General features: G+C 38.8%; 1 protein-coding gene across 12 annotated transcripts in view; it reads right to left on the reverse strand.

Annotated features, from left to right (window-relative positions):
* Window positions 1–10,481, reverse strand: part of PICALM (phosphatidylinositol binding clathrin assembly protein) — a 104,438-nt gene extending 93,957 nt beyond the window's left edge. For all 12 annotated transcript variants that reach the window (XM_010598202.3, XM_064288794.1, XM_064288803.1 and 9 more), the window contains exon 1: window positions 10,352–10,481. In XM_010598202.3, coding sequence (XP_010596504.1) covers window positions 10,352–10,481 — 130 coding nt within the window. The remainder of the gene's footprint in view (window positions 1–10,351) is intronic.
* Between the last annotated feature and the right edge of the window lie 17,360 nt (window positions 10,482–27,841).

Here is a 27,841-nt window from a genome sequence, read left to right on the forward strand (position 1 = left end):
TTAGTCACTAGGGTGAAGAAAATCAAAATTGCAATGAGATACCACTTCACACCCACTACCAGTACCACTTGCAATGCAACTGATTTCAATTCATGGCAACCCCATGTGTGTCAGAGGAGAACTGTGCTCCATCAGGTTTTCAACAGCTGACTTTTCAGAAGTAGATCACCAGGCCTTTCTTCCAAGGTGCCTCTGGGTGGACTCAAACCTCCAAACTTTTGGTTAGTGGCCCAGTGTGCTAACCATCTGTACCACCCAGGGACTCCTCATATCCACTAGGATGACTATAATTTTTTAAAAACGGAAAATAACAAGTGTTGGCAAGGAAGGATGTGGAGAAATGGGAACTCTCATACATTGCTGGAAGGAATGTAAAACGATGCGTGTAGCTGCTGTGAAAAAGCCTGCCAGTTCCCCAAAAAGTTAAACCACAGAATTACCATATACCCCAGCAATTCTACCCCTAGGTATACATACCCAAGAGAACTGAAAACATATGTTCACCTAAAAACTTGCATACAAATGTTCATGACAGCATTATTCGTAATAGCCAAAAAGGGGAAACAAAACAAATGTCCGTCAACTGATGAACGGATAAAATGTGCCACATTTTATACACTAGGTATCACGTGGCAATAAAAAGGAATAAAGTATGGATACATGCTAAAACGTGGATAAATCTTGAAAACATTATGCCAAGTGAAAGACACAAGACACAAAAAGCCATACATTGAATGAGTCCATGTACACAAAAGGCCCAGAATAGGCAAATTCAGAGCTGAAAGTAAAGTAGCGGTTGCTAGGGTTTGGAGGAAGAGGGAGATGGGAAGCGACATTCTTTTGGGGGTGATGGAAGTGTTCTAGAATTATAATGGTGTTTCAATACTAAAAAGCACTGAATTGTACACTTAAAATTGTGAATTTTACGTGAAGTGAATTATAGCTTTTATACAGTACAAAAAATAAATAAATCATCTTGCCTCACAATGCCCCTTTTCTTATTAGTTTCAGTTAACTGCTAATATTTCAAATTATTCAATCCCATGTATGAATCAAATTTCTGCAAACACTCAAAGAGCATCAAAAATGCTTGCCAGTCCTCTCAAATATGAATACCACCCTCACTACTTATTTTGGTATCTATCTGAATGACATTAAGATTTTCATATACTAGAGGTATTTAAAATATGGTACATCTATGGTTCTGGGTTATGTGTCTTAAGCACCCACAAGAAACTCTATCACCAGTGCATAAAATTTTAAACATACACCCACACCCACAACCGTTGTTCTCAGAGCTTATAGCCTAGCTGAAGAGACCTATAACCAGGAGAAACATGTACATTAAAACAGAGCAACTGACCATATTCTGCGAAGTAACATGTATGATACACCTGCAACCTTTAGGGAGGGTTTAGAAAGGCATACTGGTCTCCTCAACACCTATTCCTCGCTTAAACTATCTCATTATCTGATATTTCACATTTAGGACAATAGTAAAAAATCTACTACCTGACTATTCACATTAACAACGTATGTCTGGCAGTAACAAATGCCAAGGTGCGAGACAAGAGTAACACAGGCTGTGATAGTTAAGGTTATGTGTCAACTTAGCTGGACCATGATTCTCAGTGGTTTGGCAATTATGTAATGATGTAATTTGGCAGTTACGTAATAATGTAGTCATCTTCTGTTTGATCTGATCTGGCCATCCCCCATTTTTCATGTAATGCCTATCTTCACATAACAACCTGGTCTTTGGAACCTAACCACTTCGATAAGTGGGGAGTGGCTGTACTTTAGGAAGCACTATTTACATACATGATAATGTGCACTCCTAGAGTTGTACAAGGAAGCAGCCCTGATAAATATTTCAAATCAACTTCTGGTCTCCAATTTAATTTTTGAAATTACACTTCCAGCTTTTGAGAACATGTCAACAAAAATGTTCATTCTGATATGATGCTCAAATTGAGCAGCTGCAGCCAACTTTTTTTTGCTGTCGAATTAATTTTGAAAAACACCTAATATATCAACAAAACTAAACTCCTAATGCTTCATGGGTTCCATAAAACACAAAATAATTTGTTAAAATGTTTTCTTTTTTACCAATGCTAATGACTGACTTAATAAAACCAAGTGATTATCATCCACTACAACTAAGATAAATGCCATGGGAAAATAATTACTAAATGTCTACTGGAATAGATCTCTATACTGTGTCCATAAAGTCATGGAATAGTCTGAGCTCTATAGGGAGACTGTGTAATTATTCAATTTATATTTACTGAGCATTCCCAGGCTCAATGACTAGGTATTCTGGGAAAAGATACAAAACAATACAGAAAAGAATGTTTCCCATTCTACAGAGAAAACACACATGAACCCAATATGTATGTATATAAGCATGAAAGTAACTACAGTTTAACAAAGTTATACATTTTAAATGGTGATAACAATGTTGGAATGACAGGACCAGGGAAGTTATTCAGTAATGTTTTTAAGAAAGAGGGTTTAGTTTAAATGTGAGTGTTAATGAAAACAAGGTGGCTTTAAAAAAAGGAGGAATCTGTTTTGACAGAGGGATGAGAAAGATAGTTTGTGTCCAAGGAATGGTTATGCGCAAACGCTAATAGTTTGGGGTCAAAAATTTATTTTGGCACAACTGGAAACTAACCTGCTTAGCTACAAAGGAAGAGCTTGGATGAAAAATCTTAATTAAAAATTTGAAGACAAATCAATCAAGAGTCCCATTTAATACAAGGCTTTATAAGGACCTTGGGAAATTTTTTTAGATATTATTGTTAGGTTCTTTTTGTCCCCAGCAGTCTCCATTCCAAGTCACACTGCACATTCCTTCCAATCTACTGAACAAAATGATGTAATCAAAGGATTACGCAACATCTCTTCATCAAAGTCCTCCAATGGTTTGGTCACTGTTACCCACCAAATCAAATCCAAAATTACTTCGAGAACTTAACCAAACCAACCAGTTGCTGTTGAGTCAATTTCGACTCATGGTGACCCGTGTGTGCAGAGCAAAACCACACTCAGGAAGGTTTTCATGGCTGTGACCTTGTGGAAGCAGATCACCAGGCCTTTCTTTTAAGGCACCTCTGGGTGGGTTCAAATCACCAGCTTAAAAAAAAAAATTTTAAAGTGCTACAGTCTAGCACTTACCAATTTGTGCCACCCAGGGACACCTTTCAGAGTTTAAAGGATCTTTTAAATCTAGTTCCTGAGTACCTTTTTGTCCCTTCAAATACGCACTCTCCCATAAATGCGCCAACTTTGTTTCTATCTTAATTTTGTTCCTATTGCCTCTAAGTTTACTCAAGACCAAATAAAAACTCCAGTCCAGTTCCAGCTCATAATCAATCTGAATCTCCCAAAACTAATATAGAGAAAATGCCCTTCCTCCCCACAGCCGGGTTCATCACAGAATGATTACATACAACCATCTGGGGTCTCCAATAAACTATGGCTTGCCTTCTTCCCTTCCAATACTCCTCTTTCCTGTCTCCTATATCGGAAAGGCAAAGTTATTTCTGTTACAGTTAAAACAAAGTTAAACTGTAAACAGTTATTTCTGAATTTTTTACAGCCGTAAAGTAAATCCCCCATATAGAGGGAGATACATTCCTGAGGTTGTAAAACATCACCAACCAAACCCATTGCCATTGAGTCGATTCCAACTCACAGCAATCGAATCAAAGTTCTTTATCTACCATTCAAAGATCTTTAACCTTTCTTTTTAAAAATATGGAATTATAAATCATAAAATATGGAAATATAAATGACTAAGAATTTTTCATAAGCCTTCAATAGTAAAGAACTTATTAAATTGCCTTCAACCTGCTAGCATAAAATTTAGCATCAGAAATGTTAAGCAGTTGAACACTGCTCACAAATATCTAATCACAGCCTGGTCTAGCCACTGTACTTTTTTTTAGTCTCAGAACCTTCACTCTTAAAAACTGAGGATCCCCAAAAACTTGTTTACGTAGGTTTTCTCTATTGCTATTTATAGTTAGAAATTAAAACTAAGATTTTCAAAAATATTAATCCATTTAAAAATAATATAAACCCATTATATATGTTAACATTTTTCATGAAAAATAACTAATTTTCCAAAACAAAAATCTAGAAGAGTGACGTTGCTTTACAATTATGCAAATCTTTTACTATCTGATTTAACAAGAGATAGCTGAATCCTCATATTTACTACTGCATTCAGTCTGTTGTAATATCACACAGCCTTTAGTAAACTTCACTGTACACTCATGAAGGAATGGGAATGAGAGAGTCAAGTAACAGCTTGGAGCCCTGATGGTGAAGTGGTTAAGAGCTCGGCTGCTAACTAAAAGGTCAACTGTTCAAATCCACCAGCCACACCTTGGAAACCCTAGGGGACATACTACTCTGTCCTATAGGGTCACTATGAGTCAGATTCAACTCGATGGGAACCGGCTTTTTTGAAAATATATATACGAATATACTTTTGACTTTGCAAACTTCTTGAAAGGATCTTGGGGACCCTCAAGAGACCCTGGACTACACTTAAGAACCACTGTCCTGAATAAATGAATACGGTTTATTCACTTTCTGAAATAGAAAAGCATTTATGTAAAAAGTCACACTGAGATGAAAGCACAGGCTCTGGTCCCAGAGTGCCTGGTTCAAATCCCGGTTTATTCCTTCCTGGCTATGTGACCGTGGGTAAATTACTTAACTTTTCGGTGCCCTAGTTTCTTCTTCAGTAAAATGGAGATAATAACCAAACCTCTGATACAGAGTTGTTAAAAGGAATAAACAAGTTAATAAATGTTATGCTAAACATTTTTACACTAAACATTATTAACAACTATTTAGTACAAATAAGCACAAATAAAGTTTTGTTAAATAAATATAAATCTAGGGACAAGCACAAAGAACATGCCTAACTGTTAAGTATTACTACCTACACAATAATATAACTTGACAAGCCCTTACTATTCTGATAAATCTGGCAAATCACAACTGTAAACATAATTTTTAATACAAAGGTTTAGGTCCATCAAAATATTCTTTTAAAGGAATATCATTAGTCAAATTTAACAGCTCAGGAATAATTCACCAAGAAAAGAACCACATATACAATGAACGTATAAAACTCTAAAAGGTCAATCCAAAATTTTGGTTCTCTAAAGAAATGTATAAAACAGTTTTACTGGGAACATACTGAGGCAGAACACAAAGTAACGGAAACATCACTTTAGCCACCAAAAGAACAGGAAAAGCAAATACTAAGCCTTTATTTTTAAAGTCTAACCCTATTTCTGGAAACCCTGGTGGCGTAGTGGTTAAGTGCTACAGCTGCTAACCAAAGCGTTGGCAGTTCAAATCTGCCAGGTGCTCCTTGGAAACTCTACAGGGCAGTTCTACTCTGTCGTTTAGGGTCACTATGAGTCGGAATCGACTCCACGGCACTGGGTTTGGTTTTTTTGGTTTTAACTCTCTTTCTGGGTAGGGTTCTAACCTCTTACAGAGAAGCTTTCAAGGTGGATGAACTCCTTAAACTACTGCCCTGAGACAATCTTTAAACCAAAAATATCTCCCGAAGTCATCTTTAAACAACAGTTTAGCTTAACTAGCAAAAAAAAAGTATGCCTTAAGAACTACCTGTATGGGATCAAATTGACAACAACAACTCAAAGATAGGAACCTTAGGGGGCAGTGAGTTTATATTAATGAGGGGGAACAACTGAGAAAGGAGGGTGAGGATGGGGCATAATTTGAGGATTGTAATCAACGTCACCAGACTGTACGTGTAGAACTGTTGAACTGGTATGTTTTGCTGTGTATATTCTCAACAATGATAAAATATATAAAATTTGGGCAAAAAAAAAAAGAAGTCTTCGAGTTTCTTTTTCTAACTTATTTAAGGGAGAAATAATGATACTAAGCAATTTGGAACTTTAGAAAAGCTTTCACATTAAATATCCTAAATGATAAACATGGTCAAAATAAACGATTTTATTTAAATTAAAGCAATAGTAAAGATTAATTAAAATGAATTATTACTGATAAATACATTTTTAAAACATCTAATAAAATATTTCATACGTGTGCTTCACAAATCAAATGAGAAAAAAGCCAAGTCCTTTCATACAAAGTGTTTTGCTTCTTACCTGCCACTCTAACTTCAAATTAAATTCAAAGACACCTCCAAAAAATTATTCAGATATACAAAATATTTAAGAAAGTAAACATAAAAAAGCACTATTATAAAGAGTAAAAACAGATGCCTAAAGCCTAATTTTTTTTGTTAAAGTAAATTAAGTCCATCAGTGAAGCCTAATTATAACGATATTTGGCTGAATGTCCAGTGCCTTTAGAGTTTCTTTTAAACTACATACTATTCAGAAACATAACTTGATATATCAAGGAGGACAAAAACTTACATTTGTGGGGTTAATACAACATACCTCCAGAGCCCCTGGGTGGTGCAAACAGTGAATGCGCTTCGGTTGCTAACCTAGAGTTTTGCGTCCACCCTTGGAAGAAAGGTTGGGTGATCTACTTCCAAAAGCTCAGCAATTGAAAGCCTGATGAAGCACAGTTTTACTCTGACACACATGGGGTCACCATGAGTTGGAATTAAGTGGAAGGCAACTGGTACTGGTAGACCCAGTTCATAATACACAAATCCTCAGGTTGTATCTACCATAGAGATACACTTATAATGGATACTTAATAAGCACTTTATCTTGACTTTGTTTTAGAGCATGTAAGGAAGATGGTGGTTGAAATGAAGTATTTCTGGAAATGAAACAGGGAAAGTATGGATTTAAAAAATGAAGCCATTATAACATAAATGTAAATATTATACAGCTCAGCAAAACATGTCACAATGTAAATGCCCAAGGGTAGTAAATTATACAAGTATACAAAAAGGAAAAATTAAGTATTCATATCAAAAAAAAACAGGATAAGAGTAAAATAAAGGTAGGTTGGTAGAGATGAGCCATGTTGTCAAATCAGATAAGACTGTTCTTAAAATTAAAAATTGAAATTAAAAAAAATTGTTATTTTGTCTATACTTCAATCATTATGGATATTCTAAGCATTCTATACTCTCTTTAAATGGAGTAAGATGCTAGTTTCTATGCACTATGGTTTGCCTTTCTCATAGCCATTAGAGAGGATTATATGAGATAACGGTGCCTGGCAAACTAAAGTCTGCTATTCTTCTACTTGAGGAGCCCTGATGGTAGAGTGGTTAATGCCTCTGCTGCTAACGAAAAGGTTGGCAGTTCAAATCTACCAGCTGCTCCATGGGAGAAAGACGTGGCAGTCTGCTTCCATAAAGATTTACAGCCTTGGAAACCCTGAGGGGCAGTTCTACTCTGTCCTACAGTCAGAATCAAGAGCAGTGGGTTTGGCTTACTCTTCTACTTAATTACGGCCCCAGGGGCCTTAAGTTAAATGCAAATCATGTTTATGTTTTCAAATTTATTTAAAGTTTCAAAACTCTTTTCACATTAGGGACATGACAACACTATTATCTACTGACACCTATAAGCAAAGCAAAAGGTCTTTTTTAAACAAGAATGTAATATAGATAAGGAAAACTGTGCTTAATCTTGGCTAGAGAGTGCACAGACACCACCTCCACACTCTAAGGAAAAGCAACAGTTCTCAGCATATCTATGTTAAATACTGACATTTAAAAAATAAAATTGTTTTCATTAAGCTCAACTAGGTAGGGCTTAGTTTTTCGAGTTACTAAGAGCGGCAAGAGAACTAAGCCTTTACTATAAAGAGAAATCTCTAAAGAAAAAAAAACTACTTGAAATGTTAAACCTTTACATTAAAGCCTAAAGTTCATGGTGTCAAGATCAAGAACTGTCTGTGGACAATTTTCTCAAAGCATATTCAAATGTGTGGGAGGCAGGCATTTAGTTAAACCACTCATTGGTTAGACTTTACTTTTAAGAAATTTTCTTTACTGAAAACTAGTTATAAGGACATTTTGAACAACACAGAGAAAACATTATACTTTAAAACGTCATTGTAAAGAGTAGTGGCACCTTATTTATGCAGATTAAAAACAAATAAGCATTACCAGGAATGTTCAACTTCTAAGAAGTTTGGAACTTCTAAACACAGCAATGGTAGAAAAAACTACAAACGTGAGGTTATCCTCTAAGCCTAACACCAGTTAGCATCTGCAGTGGCTGCTATTACAAGGGAAAAGACTAACATTTATAAAACCACAAGCAAATATCACCCTTCTAACTTTATCTAACCTATTTTCTGGCAATGTGTTAAAAGAATGATTGCTACATTTGAAATAAGACAAAAGGATTTTTAAAAGCTGTATCCATTCTTGTTATAATTTAACATTTCGAATTGAGGAAATAGTTAACACAGTCACAAGAAGTATCTCAACACATCCCGGCCAAATAACTAACAAAATAACAAGCACAAGTGTTAGTACAAACCATAAAATTGCCAACTTTAAGTAATCATTGGAAGGGAAGTAAACAATAGAAGTGTCTACTCCAAAATTTCAGATAATCAAAAAAAAAAAAAAAAAAACACAAAACACTATGGATTCACAACGCATTTGAATAAATTTCCTGTCTGTAAGAGTGTCACCATTTAAATATATTCTGCATTCTCTAAACACAGAAGGAATGGCAGTTAAAAAGCCGGCAAGATCTGGGTATCAGAAAAAACCAAGCAGTAATTTTTTTTTTTTTTTAAACACTTTTCCACCGCCGAAGAACAAATCACAATAAATAATGGGGCTTGTCTGTAGTCGTAACCTGTTCTAACAGCACTTCTGAGGCAAAGTATCTTGGAAGAATTCACATTTTGTACATATTTTAAAAGCGTGAACCTTAGGACCAAAGTCCAAATGGCCAATCAAAATAGGACTCCTGACAGTTAATTCCCTTTCAGTACATGCTCACTCTTGTTTCAAACAGCAAGGTAACTTTCATGAAAGAGGAAAGTCAGTCAGACTAATATGTCCAGTAGCAATTTTAAAAAGGAACATATTATTGTGCCCATTTCCCTATTTCCCCCTGAAAAGCTTCAGGTCAAAACTCCGCTGAGTTAAAGCGTGGGTGATCCACTGAGCTTTGTACCTGGAGGTAAGGGAGTGGAAAGAAAAAGGAGGATATTACAGGTGGCTTCCAGGTTGGGAAAAAGTTGGGAGGAGTTAGCTCTATTAATTGTATCTAAATTAGTGAACGGAGTAATATTATGACATAAAAAAGCTAGTTCCTCAAAAGATAATCAGCAAAAAACGGAGTCTAAACTCAAGCTTTATCACTGACCGTGAGCAAATACAAAAAATAAAGCAAAAAGATCTTCTTACTAATGTTTTTTAAAAGAAATGCATGTTATTTGCAGGTATGTTTGACTTTATGTATTTGGAATTCCAACAGTCTACGCTTCACACACAAGCTTCTAACTTCAAACCGCCAGAGTTAACAGTTCCAGGAACTGATAAACTGATAGCAATATCAATAAACCTCTTTCCACATTCCTATTCCCATTTTGGGGGGGGGGGAGAAAGGGGTGGGGTATCTGACACTCACATCTCACCCCAAAGCGTGGACAATTACAATGATTAAATTCCAACAGAGGCAAAAAGAAATGCCCACTTTCCACAAAGCCTTCCCTACACCAAAGTAAATGCCTTTACTTTCACTCCCACAAAGAAAGTAATCTGAGATAAAAATCGGGTATTGGGTAGATTATTTAAACTGAGACGAAGGAATTTAACTGAAGCTACAGAGGCGAGGTAAGTCAAATGAGGAAGGGAAGGTGGAAGAGAAACTCAGGAAGGGAAGGGAGAAAAGGGAAAGGAGGCAGCACTCAGGGCTGCGGAGGAACAGGGATACGGATCCACAGAACCGGGCGTTTATGGAAACCCGAAGAAGGCTTACGGGGAAACAATGGGGCCATGAGATCCGGAGCGAGCAGGGAGACGCTCCGGCGAGGGCAACGAAGGCTGGATGGAAGGGAAAGCCGCAGCAGATAGAAGAGGCAGGGGGGTTAGGAGCTGGATGGAGAGGCAAGTTGGTCGGGTGTGATGGAGTACGGTGGCGCACCGGGCCGGGAGTCGAGGGTCTCCTAGGAACCGGGAGGGGAGTGGCTTGTCAGTGATTTTCAGACAGGCATCGGGAGGAACGGAAGCCGTGAAGGCAGGTGCCGTGGAAGCAAAAAGAACACAGCTCCGGCGAGCACAGGACCCGCTGTGCCAGATAAGACGCAGGGAGGGTGGAGGCAGCTGGAGAGGAGAGAGCTCGCGGGTCGTGGGGGTGGGGGAGGGGACGCGGCCGGCTTCACTCACAGTCCAGGTGCTTTTTCTTGGGCCCCATGATCTCGTGGGTCGTGGCCTTGCATACTGTCTTGGATACGGCCGAGCCGGTGACACTATGCTGGGCGGCGGTGATTCGGTCCGTCAAGCTCTGGCCGGACATCTCTGCAACTCCTCCGCCACCGCTCCCGCTAGGCAGTAGCGGGGACTGGGACCCCCAAGAGCCGGAGGGTCCCGACCGCCCACCGCACCCCCTACCCCTCACCGGCTCCTTCCCCGCCTGCCGGCCTGGGGCGGGGCTCAAGGCCGCGCGCTGCCACCCAGCCTAGAGAGAATTGACTTGTGTCACCCGCGGGGTCGGACACGGGGTCGGGCAATCCCCTGCCCCCGCCTCAACTCAGCCCACCCCTTCCCCTGGTCAGCTGAAGCCAGGCCGGGCAACAGGGACAGGCAGCTGCAGGAAAATGGCGGCGCCAGGCTCCTCCTCGGAGCTTTCCGGGCTGCCCCCGGGTCACGTGACTCGGGCACCGCCCCCTCCTCTCTTCTCCCGCCCCTTTTCCCTTCCCTTTCCTCTCCGGCGCCCGCCCTCCTCTCGCTCTGAGAGGGAAGAGCGGGGCGGTGCCCGCGCGTTACGTGATGGAACCCGCCCGGCGGGCGCAACAGGAGGCCCACTCGGGGGAAGTCTGCGGCCGGCCGCGTCACGTGACTGCCGGCCAACAGGTCTCCTGAGGCTGGGTCCGCGGGGGTCACAGAGGGGAGGCGGGGCGAGGGAGGGGTAGCGAGGCCGGCGGGCTGGGGGCGCAGGGCGGCGGGGCTGCTAGCATTCTCCCACCCCACCCTGAGGGTGTCCTCGTGCCTCAGGTTAAAACCAACGGCTTGACAAAGAGGAGATACAGCTGCCTGCACAGTTTCCCCCTAGGAAGGGGGTGTCAGGCCGCCGGCTTCCCGGCCTGTTCTAACAGAAGCAGGAATGTGTTTAGGAACGCTCCCAAACCGGCCGCCTGGCTCTAACGAAAAAGAAAAGGCTCCACTCGGCCTAATTTTTGAACCTGCCAGCAGGCCTCTCCCTGCTGTGAAACTGTTGAAGCGCTCTTACCTAACCCAGAAGAATTTTCTCCCTTTCCCTGAGAGGCTTGGAAATGTCACCTGTTTTTGTTTATCTATCCTCTGAAAACTCAACACGTTGCTGCCAGTCTAAATTTAGATACTAACAGGCCAGTGTTCATTCTCTAGGTTGTCAAATAGGACAGGAAACACATAGCTTCAGTGGAATTTGAAAAGGGAAGTAGTAGGATGATGTCAGTAGCGATTAGCGTGACCCTACAAGGCTGACTGCTGTGTTGATGAAAGGTCCAGACCATAGAAGGAAGTGAGAGGGGTGGGAAATGGAAAAGCCCCATTCAAAGAAGCGCAGACATCACTACTTGCCATCTCTCTGGGTATAATCTTTCTTCTTTTTGGCCTCTTTTCTCTTGTTAGGTGAGCCAGATTTTCAGAGAAAGAAGACATTGACACTGACTGCCCTGTGGATATTTTAGAGGAACCATTATGTCCTGGGAATCTGTTCTTTAGATCGAGAAAATATATTAACAAAGTCTTTTCCTGAAATTTTATTAAGGCCCGACCTTTAAGCGAGGTTTGTGAATAAGTTTTAAAATCTCTATGCGTGTTATGTAGTCATATGTAATCCTGCTAGTTTCCAATGAAATGCTAAGATACTCAGAAAGTCTGTGTGCACCATCTGCCAGCCAAATCCAGAATACTGTGGTTCAATCTGGTGACTCTCAAAAGATGCAAAACTAATAGATATTTAACATTTTATGTATTGTATCAGGAATTTTGTAGTCTCCAATTCTCCCCCTCCCCCCTTTTTTTCCCACTATGGCTGGTGGAATTCTGCAGCACCATGCTTTTGCCAAGAACATACAGTACTTAAACCAGCAGGCTTCATCTATGTCGAAAGAATGTCAAGCCAGCCTCAAATTGTAATCACAAAAATACAGTGACTTTCTTCAGTGCATCTGCAGTCCATCTGTGATTCGATGCCCATCTTGCTTTTCCATGTCCACTGGGCAGCAGAATTATTTTTTTTTTCAAGACGTGTCAGCCGTTCTTTCTAATGGTTCCACTGAATAAGTTACCAGTTGGCCGAAACCCCCCATCTGAGGTCCACATGAGCATGGTGTAGCTATCAATAGCTAAATATTTAATCATTAGAGAAAATGCAAATGTTATTCCTAAGCACAGGAAGAAACTTGTTCTTTTATTCATCACTGTGAGTGACATTCTAGGAAAATATTTCAGTTTTGCCAATGAACTTCTTCCAAAACCCAAACCAAACCCATTGGCATCGAGTCAATTCCAACTCACAGTGACCCTATAGGACAGAGTAGGACTGCCCCATAGGGTTTCCAAGGAGTTGCTGGTGGATTTGAATTGCCGACCTTTTAGTTAGCAGCCTGAGCTCTTAACCACTGTGCCACCAATGCTCCAATGAAGCTCCTTACAGACCACCTTTATGCAAATAATTGCGAACGTGTTCACATTATTAACGTACTAGCTTCTGTTAGAAATATCATTGTTTTTTTTCTTCAAGGGTACGTTTAGAAGTTTCTAAAGTTATAAACAATTTAGTGATTTTTTTGTAGTTTGTATACAGTTGTAAACTGAAAGACACAGGAATTTAGAGGAAAACGGGGGCTTGTTTTAAGAATAGGAATTACTGACTTACTCTGTTTTATATGCTTTAAGTTTCTCTGTATTTCAATTTCTTTGGTCTATTCTCTGAAGTCCCGCAGATGCCTCAGACTTGCTATATGGCCAAAATTGAACTTCTCTGTGCTTGCCTATAGCCCTGCATCCTTAATCCATACTGATCCTCTCCTTTGTTCCCTGTTTTCATTAATTACCTCACTGTCTGCCTAGAAGCCCCACTCAAAAACCTATGATTCATTCTTAGCTCTCACTCTCCTATTTCCCTCATTCAGCCTGATTTACTTGTATCTCTCAAGTCATCTTCTCTCTAACACCATTTCTATTGCCTTAGTTCAAGCCTTTATGATCTCTTTTCCACCTAGACTATTCTGATAACTTCTTAGCTGATTTCTCTAAGATGTGGGAATATCTCTATCCTCCAATCCAGATCTTTCTGAACCTAAAATGTGATTATCTTGGTATTAAAATTAATGTAAATCCATCACTAAAATCCATCAGTAGGTCCTTCATCACTATGCTAGAGGTTAAAACTAGCCTCTTGATCTGGTGTACAAGGCCTTTCACGATCTGGCCCCTGCTTAACTACTGCTCTATGGGCCTTATCTCTCACCAGCTCCACGCGTGCATTCCAGGCATACCATCCACTTGCCATTGCTGGAAGTGCAATGTTGTTTCACACCACAATAGGCAGTCAGTAGTTTCCTTTTGTTACTCATGTAGTATCTTATACATCCTTCTGTTATCTAATTTTTTATTATTGTTTTATTTGCACATGTATGGGGAGCAGAGATAGCTCTAAGCTATTATTGTATCTGATACATGTAGACAAACAGAAGAATGCTGAATGAAGGCATAAATGAAAACACTTTGAAATCACCCCTTTTGATACCATCATGCCAAATCTCTCATTTAATAAAAACTGCCCACTTTTTCACACATATAGCATGTCCGTCCCATAATTACCATCTGGAGCATCACCCTTATTTCAGTACTTTATTAATTCATTCAAAAAATATATGTTGAACACCTACTGTGTGTCAGGCACCATTCTAGGTGCTGAATATTGTTCTAACAGTGAACCTATCATTCTCTGGAACTAATCAATTCTTGTCTTTGATCACCAGCTTGAAGACCTACTGCTTTAATTACTTACAAACGAACAGAACCAAAAACACAAGGAACAACTTGAATAGCACATGGTATTTCCTAGGCTCTCCAAATGAAAAGATATGCTGTAGAGAGGCATGTGGTGTAGGGAGAGGGAGCAACAGTTTTTGTTTTCAGTGCTCTTTTTGTGCTAGAAGGAGACCCTGGTGGTGTAATGATTAAGAGCTACGGCTGCTAACCAAAAGGTCAGCAGTTTGAATCCACCAGGTGCTCCTTGGAAACCCTATGGGGAAGTTCTACTCTGTCCTTTAGGATTGCTATGAGTGGGAATTGACCTGACGGCAACAGGTTTGATTTTTTGGTTTTTTAGTGCTAAAAACACTAAATTTTTTCATTAAATTATCTTTATAAAAACGAAACCTGCTGCCGTTGAGTCGATTGCAACTCATAATGACCCTATAGGACAGAGTTGTACTGCCCCATAGGGCTGCCAATGCTGAAATCTTTACAGAAGCAGACTGGTGGTGGGTTGGAACCACCAACCTTTCAGTAAGCAGCTGAGTGCTTTAACCCCTGCACCACCAGGGCTCCTAATTATTATTATAATAACCCTAAAAGAGTAGTGTGTCTATTTAATAGGAGGAAACAAACATGTCTCAGTAGTAACCTCCCCAGAATTCTACAAGTACTAAGTGACAAAACCAGTATTTAAAACCAGATTGCTCTGATTCAAAAACTCATTCTCTTTCCATTACTCTACCCAGTCCCCTAAGCCAAGTCTTGGCACAACTGCCAACATAGATTAAATTAATTCAACAAGTAGTTTTTACCTGCATACTATATGTTGATACACATTGCTAGATGCTAGGATATAATAATGTTCAAGCCAAATATGGTCACTGTTCTCAGAAATGTTAAAATCTTTAAGTGGCAACAAAGTAGAAAATATATGATTGGGGGAAAGAAAATATGCTGTGCTTGAGGAACCTTAGTGGTGTCTATTTTAAATTAAGAAAGTGAGAGAGAAAAGGAATATGAAGGAGAGAACTGACCAGAATTTTTACCATTTATTTCTTTTAGCCCATTCCCAAATCCAAAGAGAGTCCACTAGTTCCCTATTCCCACTCTTCTTAGGCATGAGGTTTATCTAAATTATCTTTTGACATTCTGTTGGCTAAGCTGATATGAACCCCTGGCATCTCCTTCCTCCCTTATCTTTCCATGTTTACACTCCTGATGTTGCCACATCTGTTAAAGATCATAACCTTACAAAAAGGTAAGAAATTTTCTTTGAATGTAGCTGAATTCTTGTGCTGGAACTTAGCCTTAAGCAGGTACACCCTGTCCAACTGTGGGACCCTTATTCAGGCTTTCAGCATATGTATATGTGATCAAAATAGTAACAGGTAATTTTGTTGATTACCTACCCCTGTGCTAAGCACATTACATGCATTACCTCAGTTAAACCCTAAAATGACCTCATGACCTTAAGGTGAGACAGCTTTGTGTTCACCAAACTGTTCCTTTTCCCTCTTGAGAACACAGCTAGACTGCGTTTCTCAGCCTCCTTTGCAGTTAGTTGGGGTCATATGACTTACTTCTGGCTGATAAAACATGGGCAGACGTGACGAAAGCTATTTAAGGCTCTAACCCTGTAAAACCTACACATCCTTCATTCTCTTCTCTTTCCCTACCCACCAGCTGAATGAAGACTTCAGAGAATCTAGAAGAAGCAGCGTGATGTTCCTAATGAATCCTCGGAGGGATGCTGCCCAGAACTGCAGGACCAGGTACACCCGTGTTAGATTTTTACTAGTTTTAGAAATAAACTTGTATTATATAATACCTCTGAAATTCTGATGCTGTGTGTTACAATAATTAGCTATCTTGCCTAAACCACTTCTTTTCTTTCCATTTTACTGATGAAGAATCTAAGGCTTAGGAAAAGTAAAGTAACTTGCTTAACTTTGCTAAGCTATTAGTTGTGGGGAGCAAGGATTAGAACTCAGATCTGTCTGACTCTAGAGCCAGCACTCTCACTGCCCTGAGTCCCTCATGAGACTATTTTATGTAGTCCTAAAGCTTTCATAAAAGTTCCATATGCCCCTTTAATATACACTGCTTCACCAGGCATGACTGAAAAAAACAATAATCAGGGTGACTTCCAACTTCTCTCACATATATGAAGCTCTGTTACTATCTCTAACTCATTTCTGCTACACTTTCTTCTCTTTCAGGTATATTAATTTTACAGTTTAAATATTACTTATGATGTATTTGGGCCTTTTATAGCAGTTCAAAAGATGATGTGGAGACTGGTTATTAAATCCAACCCTTCCCTTAAAAAGTAAGATTACTAAACCTTGACCCTGAATCATCATCAAAAACTCTCTGATTATGAAACAATAAAAACAAGATACGTGAGAAATGGGGTCCATTTCTCTCTAAACTAAGAGGCTGAATCTAGTAAAAATATTAGAACAGGCAGCATTGAACTAAAATATGATCAAAGGTTTATTGTTAATATTAAAATTAGAATATTGAATTTTGACCAGTAGCGTCACTTAGTAAAATGAAGATTAATTCATTTGAGGCAATGGGATAAGCACTGGATTTGGAGTCAGACACACCTAGGTTCAAAACTCTGGGCATATGATTTTCTTTTCTCATATATAAAGCAGGGATAATAGTGTATGTCTTGCAGATTTCTTATCAGGATTAAAATAATGTACATTAAAAAAACTAGTTCAAATTCCAACAACAACCTTTACTGAAATGGAAGAACATATCACCAACTTTATATGGAAAGGAAAGAGGACCTGAATAGCCAAAGCAATATTGAAGAATAACAAAGTAGGAGGCCTCTCATCCCCCGATCTCAAAATGTATTGTACAGGCACAGTAATCAAAACAGCCTGGTACTGATTCAATGTCAGACACATAGACCAATGGAATAGAATTGAGAATCCAGAAGTAAATCTGTCCATCTGTGGGAAGCTGATTTTCGACAAGGGGTCAAAGTCCATTCAGTGGGGAAGAAGCAGTTTCTTTAACAAATGGTGCTTACAAAGTTGAATGTCCATTTGCAGAGAAATGAAACAGAATCCATACCTAACACCTTATACAAAAACTAACTCAAAATGGATCAAAGACCCAAATGTTAAGGCTAAAGCTGTAACATTCTTGTAAGATAATATAGAGACAAAACTGTGAGCCATTATTCAGTTATTTCTAAACACAACTACAAATGCACGAACAACAGAAAAAAATTAGATAACTCTGCATAAAAATTAAATACTCATCCAAAGACGTCTCCCAAAGAGTAGAAAAAGAACCTACAGATTGGGGAAAAAATCTTTGGGAATGATGTATCAGATAATGGTCTGATCTCTAAAATATATAGAAAATTTCAACAACTCAATGACAAAAAGATAAACAATCAAGTTAATAAGTGGACAAAGGACATGAACAGACACTTCACCAAAGAAGACATTCAAGTGGGCAACAAACAAATGAAAAGATGTTTGCGATCATTAGTCATCAGAGAGATACAATCAGAACTACAATGAGATATCATCTCACCCCAGCAAAAATGGCACTGATTAAAAAAAAACAAGAACAAGAAGACAACAAATGACTGTGAGGTTGTGGGGAGATTGGAACCTTATCCACTGCTGGTGGGAATATAAAATGGTACAACCACTATGGAAAATGATATGCTGCTTCCTCAAAAAGATAAAAATAGAAATGCCCTGTGATCCAGTAATCCCACTCTAGGTTTATACTTAGAGATCTAATAGCAGTGGCGTGAATAGACATATGCATACATATGTTCATTTTGGCATTATTCATAATAGCAAAAAGATGGAAACAACCCAAGTACCTATCAATGGATGACTGGATAAACAAAATGTATTATATCTATACAATGGAATACTACACAGCTATAAAGAATAATGGTGAGTCTGCAAAACTTCTTATAACATAGATGAATCTGGAGGACATTATGCTGAGCCAACCACAAAAGCACAAATATTGTATGATCTCATTTTATAAAAAGACAAAAATAGGCAAACACAAAGGAATCAATGTTCTTTGGTAGTTACCTGAATGGGAGGGGCAAGGAAGGGGAGTCACTCTCTAGACAGTAGACGCTTGTTAGTTTTGGTGTTGGGAAAGGCGACACCAAATGTCAGTGAAGTGAGCACAACTTAACCAAGGTAAAGGATGACACTAAGAAATACACAAGAATAAGGGACATTATTGGTAAATGCTGTAACATACACAATTTGGCAACAACAGCAGTGACAACCCAAACATATGTGAGTGGTTAACTAAATAGATACGTATGCATATATGTATATTAAAAAAAAAACAAAAACCCTTTGCAGTCAAGTCAGTTCTGACTCAAAGGGACCCTACAGGATAGAGTAGAACTGCCCCACAGGGTTTTCAAGGAGCACCTGGTGGATTCAAACTACTGACCTTTTAGTTAGCAGCCATAGCACTTAACCAGTATGCCACCAGGGCTTCCTCTGTGTGTATAGGAAGATGTATGTGTGTATATATATAGGTGTACCTGTAGGCATATCTATATACATGTTTGTGAGTGTTGCACATATATTCATACATATACTAAAACACATAAGGGACACAGTCACGGACACCTCCCAGATGTAAACACACATCTTGAAGGATTGGTTTACCGGGTTTGAAGGCTTAGGACCATAGTGTTGTGGGACAACTTCGTCATTTGGCGCGGTATAGTCTGTAAAGTTTATGTTACACATCCTAGTTTGGTGAGTAGCATCTGGAGTCTTAAAAGTTTGCGAGCAGCTATCTGAGATACAACTGTTGTCTCTACTCATCTGGAGCAAAAGAGAAAGAAAGAAACCAAAGACTCAAGGAAGAAACCAGTCTACAGGACCAATTGCCTCCGTGAACCACAGCCTCACCTACCCAGAGACCAGAAGAACTAGATGGTACCTGGATACCACTACCGACTGTTCTGGCTAAGCCTACAATAGATCATCCTAGATAGAACTGGAAAAAATCATAGAGCAGAACTCAAAATCTTTTAAAAAAGGAAAAGCCAGAATTACTGGACCAGCAGGGATCTGGGGAACCCCAGAGGCAATCACCCTGAGATACCCTTTAAATTTTGAACTGAAACTACTCCTAGAGGTCACCTTTCAACTAAATAACAGGTTGGCTCATAAACACTATCACCCATGAGTACTGTGTTCCTTTTATATAAAAACAAAAGAAAACAATCATCTGTCTGAGACCAAACGATCAACATTTACCCTAAAGCAAAGATGAGGTGGGAAAGGGGGGCAGGGAAGCAAGAATAATGGAAACAGAACAACCAGAATGGAAATAATAAGAATGTTGGCGCAATATGGAAAATGTAACCAATGTTACTGAACAATATGTGTAGAAATTGTTAAATGAGAACCTAATTTGCTGTTTAAATTTTCACCAAAAACTCAATAAAATGTTACATTAAAAAAAAAAAAAACTAGTACAGTGTTTGACCAAGTTATCCAAAATTAAATCAGTCAAAAAACATTTACTCGGGATTTACTGTGGTCAGAGCATTCTGCTAGATTATCAGGATACAGAGATAAATTAGACAAAACATTAATTATTAAATCCTATGATGGGGTGTGTGATGGGGTGTGCGTAGAGTACTATTAGAAATGAGGACCCTGGGTGGTGCAGTGGTTGAGAATTCGGCTGTTAACCCAAAGGTCGGCAGTTTAAATCTACCAGCAGCTCCTTGGAAACCCCATGGGGCATTTCTACTCTGTCCTCTAGGATCGCTATGAGTCAATAAAAAATGAGAAAAAGGGCACATAATTCTGCCTGGAGGGATCAATGAAACAAACTTTTATTATATAATGTGTTCTCAGAGATATAACCAGATCATTTATGGCTTTGTGAGGTCTAATAAGGAGTCTAGATAATGTCCAGAAGTACATGGTCCATGAGAACACACAGCTAGCTCTGGATCCTTGGAATAAGTTGAAGGCTGCATGAAGTCGACTATTTCCACACAAGCCCATTGTTGGATACCACTGACTGTCATTTTCTTCTTTGTATGTTTATCCTCTTGGCTTTGTATCTTTATCCTCTTAGCTATTTTCTTCACCCTCTTCTGGCTTAAGGTTCTAAATTGTTAATGGACACGTTTGTCCTTTAATCATGGTATTTCCAAGACCCATATCCTTGACAGTTACCAGCTATAGTACTTACTTTTCAGACACTGGTAAGGTTGAAAAAACCCTACCCAAATCAAAGTGCAAAAAGACACTTGATTATGCAAGGAAGATCCAAATAGATTTTGGCACATGTCTTCATTGTCTAGTTTTGAAAATCTAAGCTTATGGCTTTGAAATGCTTTGCAAATTCTGATAATTTTTGCCTTAGTGTGTTGTCTATGTCACAGTTACCAGATACACAATCTTGAGAGTCTTAGATGCTACTGCTGTTACACCAAATGATGTGACAAATGATTATCCAACAACAACAACAAAACAAAGGTCTGATACTGATAGAGGTCAAAATGACTACCACGAAAAACTGAATACCCAATTGCAATTAAATAACGATGCAGATCTGGACGCAGAAAATAATGGTCTTTCTTTCAGCTTAGGCTAAATATTGGCTGAAAGAAAGAGGACTCAGAAATGAAGTAAAAACTGTAATGATTTGCAAAATGGATCAAATGTACCATTCCATGACACACAACACAAACTATGCTCTTATTTTTTAACACCAGCTTGTTTTTAAGCCCATATGTTCTTAGATGTTGTAGCAGTTCACCTAGTTTACAAATTTTGACCAATCCCTGCCCACACTACTAACTTATACCATAAAGCCACCATGTGATTAATATCAGTCTCCCTCCCAAATCCTATATGCACCTTTCTTAAATTCTCCCTTTTGAGACACTATTGAGAGACTCTGTTAAGGAGATGATTTCCTTGTCAGCAACTTTAACAACCCCAGATTTTTACGATCAACAAGCTTCCTTGGTGATCTTTGTATGGAATGTGTTGCCATGAATAATGGCCCTCCAAAGATATCAACATCCTTACCCCCAGAACTTGTGAGTATATCATCTTCCATTGTAAAAGATTTTTACGGATGTGATTAAATTAAGGATGGGAGCTTATCCTAGATTATCTCGTGGGCCCAATGTAATCACAAGGGTTCCTATAAGAGGAAGACAGAAGGTCAGAGGGAGGAGAAGTCTATGTAAAAGCAGAAGCAGAGATGGCAGTCATGCAGCCACAAGCCAAGATTGCTGGCCACCTCTAGAAGCTGGAAGAGGCAAGGAACTGATTGTCCCCTGGAGCTCCAGAAGGAACCAGCCCTGCCGATGCCTTGATTTTAGCTCTGTAAAACTGATTTTGACGTCTGACATCCATAAGTCTGAAATCAGACAACAGAGTAAAATTCCGTTGTTTTAAGCCACTATATTTGTGGTAATGTTGTAGCAAATGAATACAGGAGCTTTGGCAGAAATTTGGAATTCATTCTGAGTGGCATGAAAAATCATTGATGTTTTGGGGGAAAGAAGTAACGTGATTTCAAAATTTTTCCCGCCAAAGTACAGTCTTATTGCTCTGTGGAGAATGAAAGGTAAAGCAAGAGCAGAATCACGGAAACCAGTAAGGAAGCCATTGTTGTCAACCTGAGGAGTGATGATGGTGAATTGGATTAAAGAAGACATGAAAATGAAAAGTAGACAAATTTAGGATATATTTTAAATATAAAAATATATATATATAGACTCAACAAATTTGCTGGTGGAATGAATGGTGGGCAGCAGAATTTGAGGATAGTGGCTCAAGGGGGAGTATACAAGGATGACTCCTAAGATTTTTTGCCTGAACTACTGGCTAATGAGGAATCAGAGCAGATGAAGTTGGAAGGAAGATAGTAGCCAGATCGTGAAGGACCTTGTATGCCATGTTAAGGAGTCTGAATAGTGTCACAAAGAAAGTGGGAAAGGATTGAAAAATTCTAAGTTCAGGGATGGCATGGGGGACTAACTGACCTTTGTGGTCCCTTTCATTTAAGACATTCAATTCATTTGTTAAAAGATGCCTCTGATCCAGGAACCATTATTCCATCTCTTTTTTTCCTTATTCCTCTTCGTGTGTAATGCTTCAATTTTTAATTTAAAGTCTGTCCTGAGATAAGATATCAAGAAGATCCTGGACAGCTAAGTTTTACATTTTATGGTCAGTATTAGGTCTGATTTACATTAGGCTGATGGAACATTAGAAAACAAAGAGATCATAAAAATAGTTATATTTGTTCATAACAGCCAAATGGCAGATCAAGGGAAAACTAGCTGGTGGATAGAGGGCATATGGCAGGGGCATTTATATTGCTCATGTAAATTCATCGAAGTTCAAGAAGGATACAGATTCTAGACATAGGATGTAAAATGCATAGGACTTGATAAAGAGATTGCATGAAATGGTAAGGGAGAAAGCAAAATCTAGGCTGATTCCCAGGTTTCTGACCTGGATTACCTGGATCACAATGCTATTCACTGGAAACAATACCGGAGGGAGAGGAAGTTGGGAAGGTGGAAGGGAAGGAATGATGGATTCAATTTGGACACATTGATTTTGAGATGCTCAGGAGACACCCAAATGGAGTTGTCCAGTATGCCAAAAAATATTAATGTGATGTTCAGTAAGCTGGTGATACAGACCCAGACAATAGGAGTGTACAAGTGGTTGGTGAAATCATAGAATGGATGAAGTTAACCTGGGAGCAAGAGCCCTGGGGAATTCCAACATTTAAGAGGCAGCATACAATTTTGAACAAGCACTGAAGATACAGTCACTGCCTGATAAAATTAAGTTCCCTGGTACCTTGTTGTTGCTCATATAAATTTATCAAAGTTCATTACCTTTTACTCTTTTACACCCACACCTCCCACACCCTAATTAACTAAAGCAATTATATTACATAATGTGCTCATCCTGGGGCAATTTTTAAAAGGGAGACTTTAAGTAGAATAAAATATCTCAAACTACATTTTAAACAAGGTTCTGTAGATTGCTTAGTAAATCTGTTTTTTAAAAATACCACTTTAAAGCGAAGATATGTCATTCCAATTGACAGTCCAGAGAAAGTTTTGAGTAACAAATTCTAAGCCTCCAAAAGTAGGATTAAAATTTTAGATGCCGAATGATTCCAGGAACAGCAAGCAGTATTTCTGCATGTTACAGTAAAATAAAGGCAAGCGGGACATATCTGCCAAATTTTATATTATAATTAAATCATTTTTATGGATGCAGCTTTAGTTTAGGGGAGAACGTTTGTGGGAATTTTTAATCAGATAAAAATAGGGCTGTTGTTTTCTCTATACTAATTAACATAGTTGACATTTAGCCAGATCTGCCCCGGACACAGCAGGGGATGTACAGTTTGTCCTGATTCTGTGGGAAATGAAAAATGCAGTACTTGGCACACGAAAAAATATGTGAACCCAAAAAATGTTAAATATAGCAAGTCAAATTAAGTAAATTGATTTACTGAAGGGCAGTCTATGCTTTCGAGAGAACGGAGCAGGAAGGAAGACTCTCTGGACTACTGAAAAACATCAGGGACCTTGAAGTTAACTATTAATAGTATATGTTAATAAAGAAATATGTTTAGTTGAAGACACTTTATTACAGCTCAATTAAATATGCAGTTATTCTTCCCATAGTTTAAAAAGGAACCGGCAGTGGCTCATACACGGTATATAAAGACATGGTAAGACATTTTAGCACAGAAAGGCTGCTTCGATGTTATCTATTCCAGTTCTTTCATTTAGATGAGGAAAATTGGTCCCAGGGATGTTGAATTATTATAATTTGATAAAGTCACACTGATACATTGCCCTCTTAGAACCTGTACCTCAGATCCTTTGGCTCATGGACTGAAAACTTTACAGGAACACCAAAGCTATAGCAACAGTTCAGATAGCCAGAGTGCTTAAAGAATAGTTTAAAGTTTTGGTTAACTAATGGTTTTATAAGGTTCAGCCTCAAACATGAAAGTGAACTGAATACTTAAATAACTTAAAATACCTTAAGTTCATCACTCCAAAGAGCAAATTGTATATTGTTTAGCATTATGGCTCCTCCAGATACAGGTGGTTTAAGTGTCTGCATAGAAAATATTCTGACTCCACTAAAAAAACAATAAGACCCCTAAAATTTTAGGACATGTGTTAGCCAGCCTCCAAGAGGGACCTCAGTGATCCTCACCTCCTGGTATCCATGCCCTTGTATAATCTCCTTCCATATTGTATAGGAGTGACCTGTTTAGCCAAAATAATATTGAGAAAATGTTGGTGTGTAACTTCTGAGGCTAGATCATAAAAGATATTGCACCTTCCACTTTGCTCTCTCTTGGCTCACTCACTCTGGCAGAAGTCAATCACCGTATCATAAGAACACTCAAAGCCCAGTGGAAAGGTCCACGTGGCAAAGAATTTAGGCTTCCTGTCAACAGCCTGCACTAACTTTACAGTCTTGTGAGTGAGCCATCTTGGAAGCAGATCCTCCAGTACCAGTCAAGCCTTCAGAAGCCCCAACCAACATCTAGATTGCAACATCATGGGAGACTCTGAGCCACAACTACCTAGCTGAGCTGCTCCCAAATTCATGAATCACAGAAACTGTGTGAGATAATGAATGTTTATTGTTGTTTTAAGTCACCAAATTTTGGGATAATAGATAACTAATATAGGACTTTGAGATAGCTTCATAGCTAGCTGCAGGCTAGTCGACTCCAACTCATGGTTATCTTGTGTATAACAGAAAAAAACGTTGCCTGGTCCTGCATCATCCTCTCTATTGACAGTATGTTCAAGTTCATTGTTACAGTTAGTAAAATATTTTGACATGTCTTTATATGTTGTGTATGAGCCATTACTAGTTCCTTTCTTAAACCCATGGTAAGAATAATTGCATATTTAACTAAGTTGTAACAAAAGGTCTTCAACTAAGTATATTTATTGAAAGCAAAATAATAATAAAAGATCTGGTTAATTGAGGGCTTTAGTGAATGGGTTTAGTTATTCAAGGCTGTATCATATCTTCTTTATGAACATGCATGAGGAGTCCTGGGGTTGTATGACCTTGGCCAGAAACTTCACTTCTATGACTCCTTTTAGAAGGAAGGCCCTTTTCTTAGCCTCATCTTTCCACATGGAGAGACATTCAATAAAGTTAACTCCTAACCTCTCTTTGCCCCTACACTCACTCTGTGGGGAAGGAGGATTTGCTTGATCAGTGAATTCAGAATAAAAGAAATAGACATGCTTGACCCTTGGCCAGGGCTGGGACTAGAGTGAAGAGAGTGAGGCACTTGAGGCACAAAATTTAAGAAGGCACTCGCTCTTAGAGTGATGAGGCGGGCACTCACAACTCTGAGAGTGAGGGCCTTCTTAAGTTTTGTACCCTAAGCCCCTCGCAGTCTTCACCTTAGCCCCAGCCCTGTGCATAACCTTCCTCTGGTTGGATTTGCCTGATTGCTTAGGTCATATGTCTAACCTACCCTCTGCCCCATGGTAAGGGGCTTATGTGTGCCTAAGGAGGCCTGTGGGAATCTCATGGCCCCATGTCTAGATAAGCAAGTTTATCCAATATGGGAGTAAAATATGGCCACACATAAAAGCCATTATCTTCCAATTTAACTTTTACCACCATTAAAGCTGTATTTTAATTTCCAGTTATCTGACTATGACTGTTTCAGTCTATTCCAGAGTCAGGGAGAGGAAAAGGGTGTTATTTAATAACATTCACATGCATAATACATACATATCAGTAAGTCACAGTTCCCTCATTGACCAAAGTTAGGCCTAGATGAATACTAGGAACATTTACAGTGCTACTGTTGGGAAGGAGAGGGGTAGAGGGATGGCATTTTGTTTATTTTAAAATACGGTTTATAGCTCGTGTTATTCCCTGGAGCTATAAGGCCCTTTCTAACTCCATTCCAGGGAGTTTAACTCAGTGTCCCTTTGTGAAGCCCTCCCTACGTGATGACTCAAGATCACGCCAATCTTTCTCTGCTTTGATCTTTAATAACACTTGTTTGGACCTCATAGTTCGCGATTATTTTTAAATGGTATCTGTTCTCAAATTGTTTGAAGCATATGTCACTTACCTCTTCAATTAGATTGTAACTCCTTGCTGGCTTTCTTGTTTTGGATTCCTCCCCCCAGGGTTGTCAAACAGTCTTGGGGCACATTACATGGGTATCATTGTACATGTATTGATTGACTTAATGCAAACATTTCTTCATGAAAAACCCACTTAACAGGCTTTACCTCCTTCTATATCATTTTGCCTTAGAAATCATTTCTTATTTCAAAACGTAGTATAAAGATTTTCCATATGGACCGCTTTTTCTAAGAAGCTATATAGCACGTAAAACACCTAAATCTATCAGGTATTACAACTTTTTAAGTTATAAGCTCTTTGAGTTACTCATATTTCAGAAATGTGTTTAACTTTTTGCTATAACCATTCCACACTTAGAAATAACACAATAAATTAGTAATTATTACAGCCAGTTTGGGGTGCTTTCTTGTGCCAAGTACAGCATTTATATTATCTCGTTCAAACCTCAGAATGACCCTGCTTTATTCCCAATTCTTAGTGGAGGAAACTGAAATTAAGAAAAGTTAAGTAATCTGATCTAGAACACGGGTAGTGAGTGACAAGACTGAGCTTCAGACTGATGTCTGAGTCCTAAGCTTATGCTATTTTCACCTTGTTCTTGGTAGACCAACCATGTCTCTTAATCCCAAATTCCTGGTACTGAGATCAACACAATACTGTAAATTCATAAGGATAAAAATGTAAGTGACTTAAAACCAGCAAACTTTGATGTTCTGAGGACAAAGTGTTTTTTTGTTTTTCAGCTCTTCATACAATACCTGTAACACAGTAGTCACTCAGTAAGTGTTTGTTAAACCAGTGGTGGCTATCTGGAACCAACAGTGTTCTAAGGGAATTAACAAATGTAATATTTTGTGAATTGACAGCCTGAAATAGGTTGAGACAGGTGCAGTACTCCCTCCACTGCATCTACCAATTTTTGTATGATAAATATTTTTTTCAGTTTAGTCATATCATAACTATTAACTCTTGCTTTGACATTTTTAACCATGGCCTTTGGACCTTGACTTTCCTATGAATCTTTTTTGAAATGAATACTAGGTTTATTCAAATTCCTATGGCTTCAATTATTATTCCCAGGAGCCTTGCTCGAAGACAAATTACAGAATGTTTAGAGATGCTTTCCTTGATTAGATTTGAACTGCCTGGGGCTAATTTTCTTCTCAGGAAAAATGTCATGGTACACAAAGGTTCCTACCAGCTTGTAATATGGTTATTTGGCCCATCTGCTATTTTAAATAACATGTCACTTTAGGTTTGTTATTTAGTGATTTATTTATTGATGATGCCATGGAGTTTTATTCTGAGAGTGTCAGTTTTCCAGGAGTTTCACAAGGAGCAACCTGCACCTAGTATTGAACACCATTCTACAATGCATTTCTCAGTAAGTTGTAGGGGAAAAATTAACTTCCTCAAGTTCACCTCTCTTCCACTGAACCAGAAGCATTAACTGTTTATTTACAATTGAGACCAGACTGGGGGGAAAAAGGAA

This window comes from Loxodonta africana, chromosome 7, assembly GCF_030014295.1.
Source record: "Loxodonta africana isolate mLoxAfr1 chromosome 7, mLoxAfr1.hap2, whole genome shotgun sequence".
In the NCBI taxonomy this organism is placed as follows: Eukaryota; Metazoa; Chordata; class Mammalia; order Proboscidea; family Elephantidae; genus Loxodonta; species Loxodonta africana.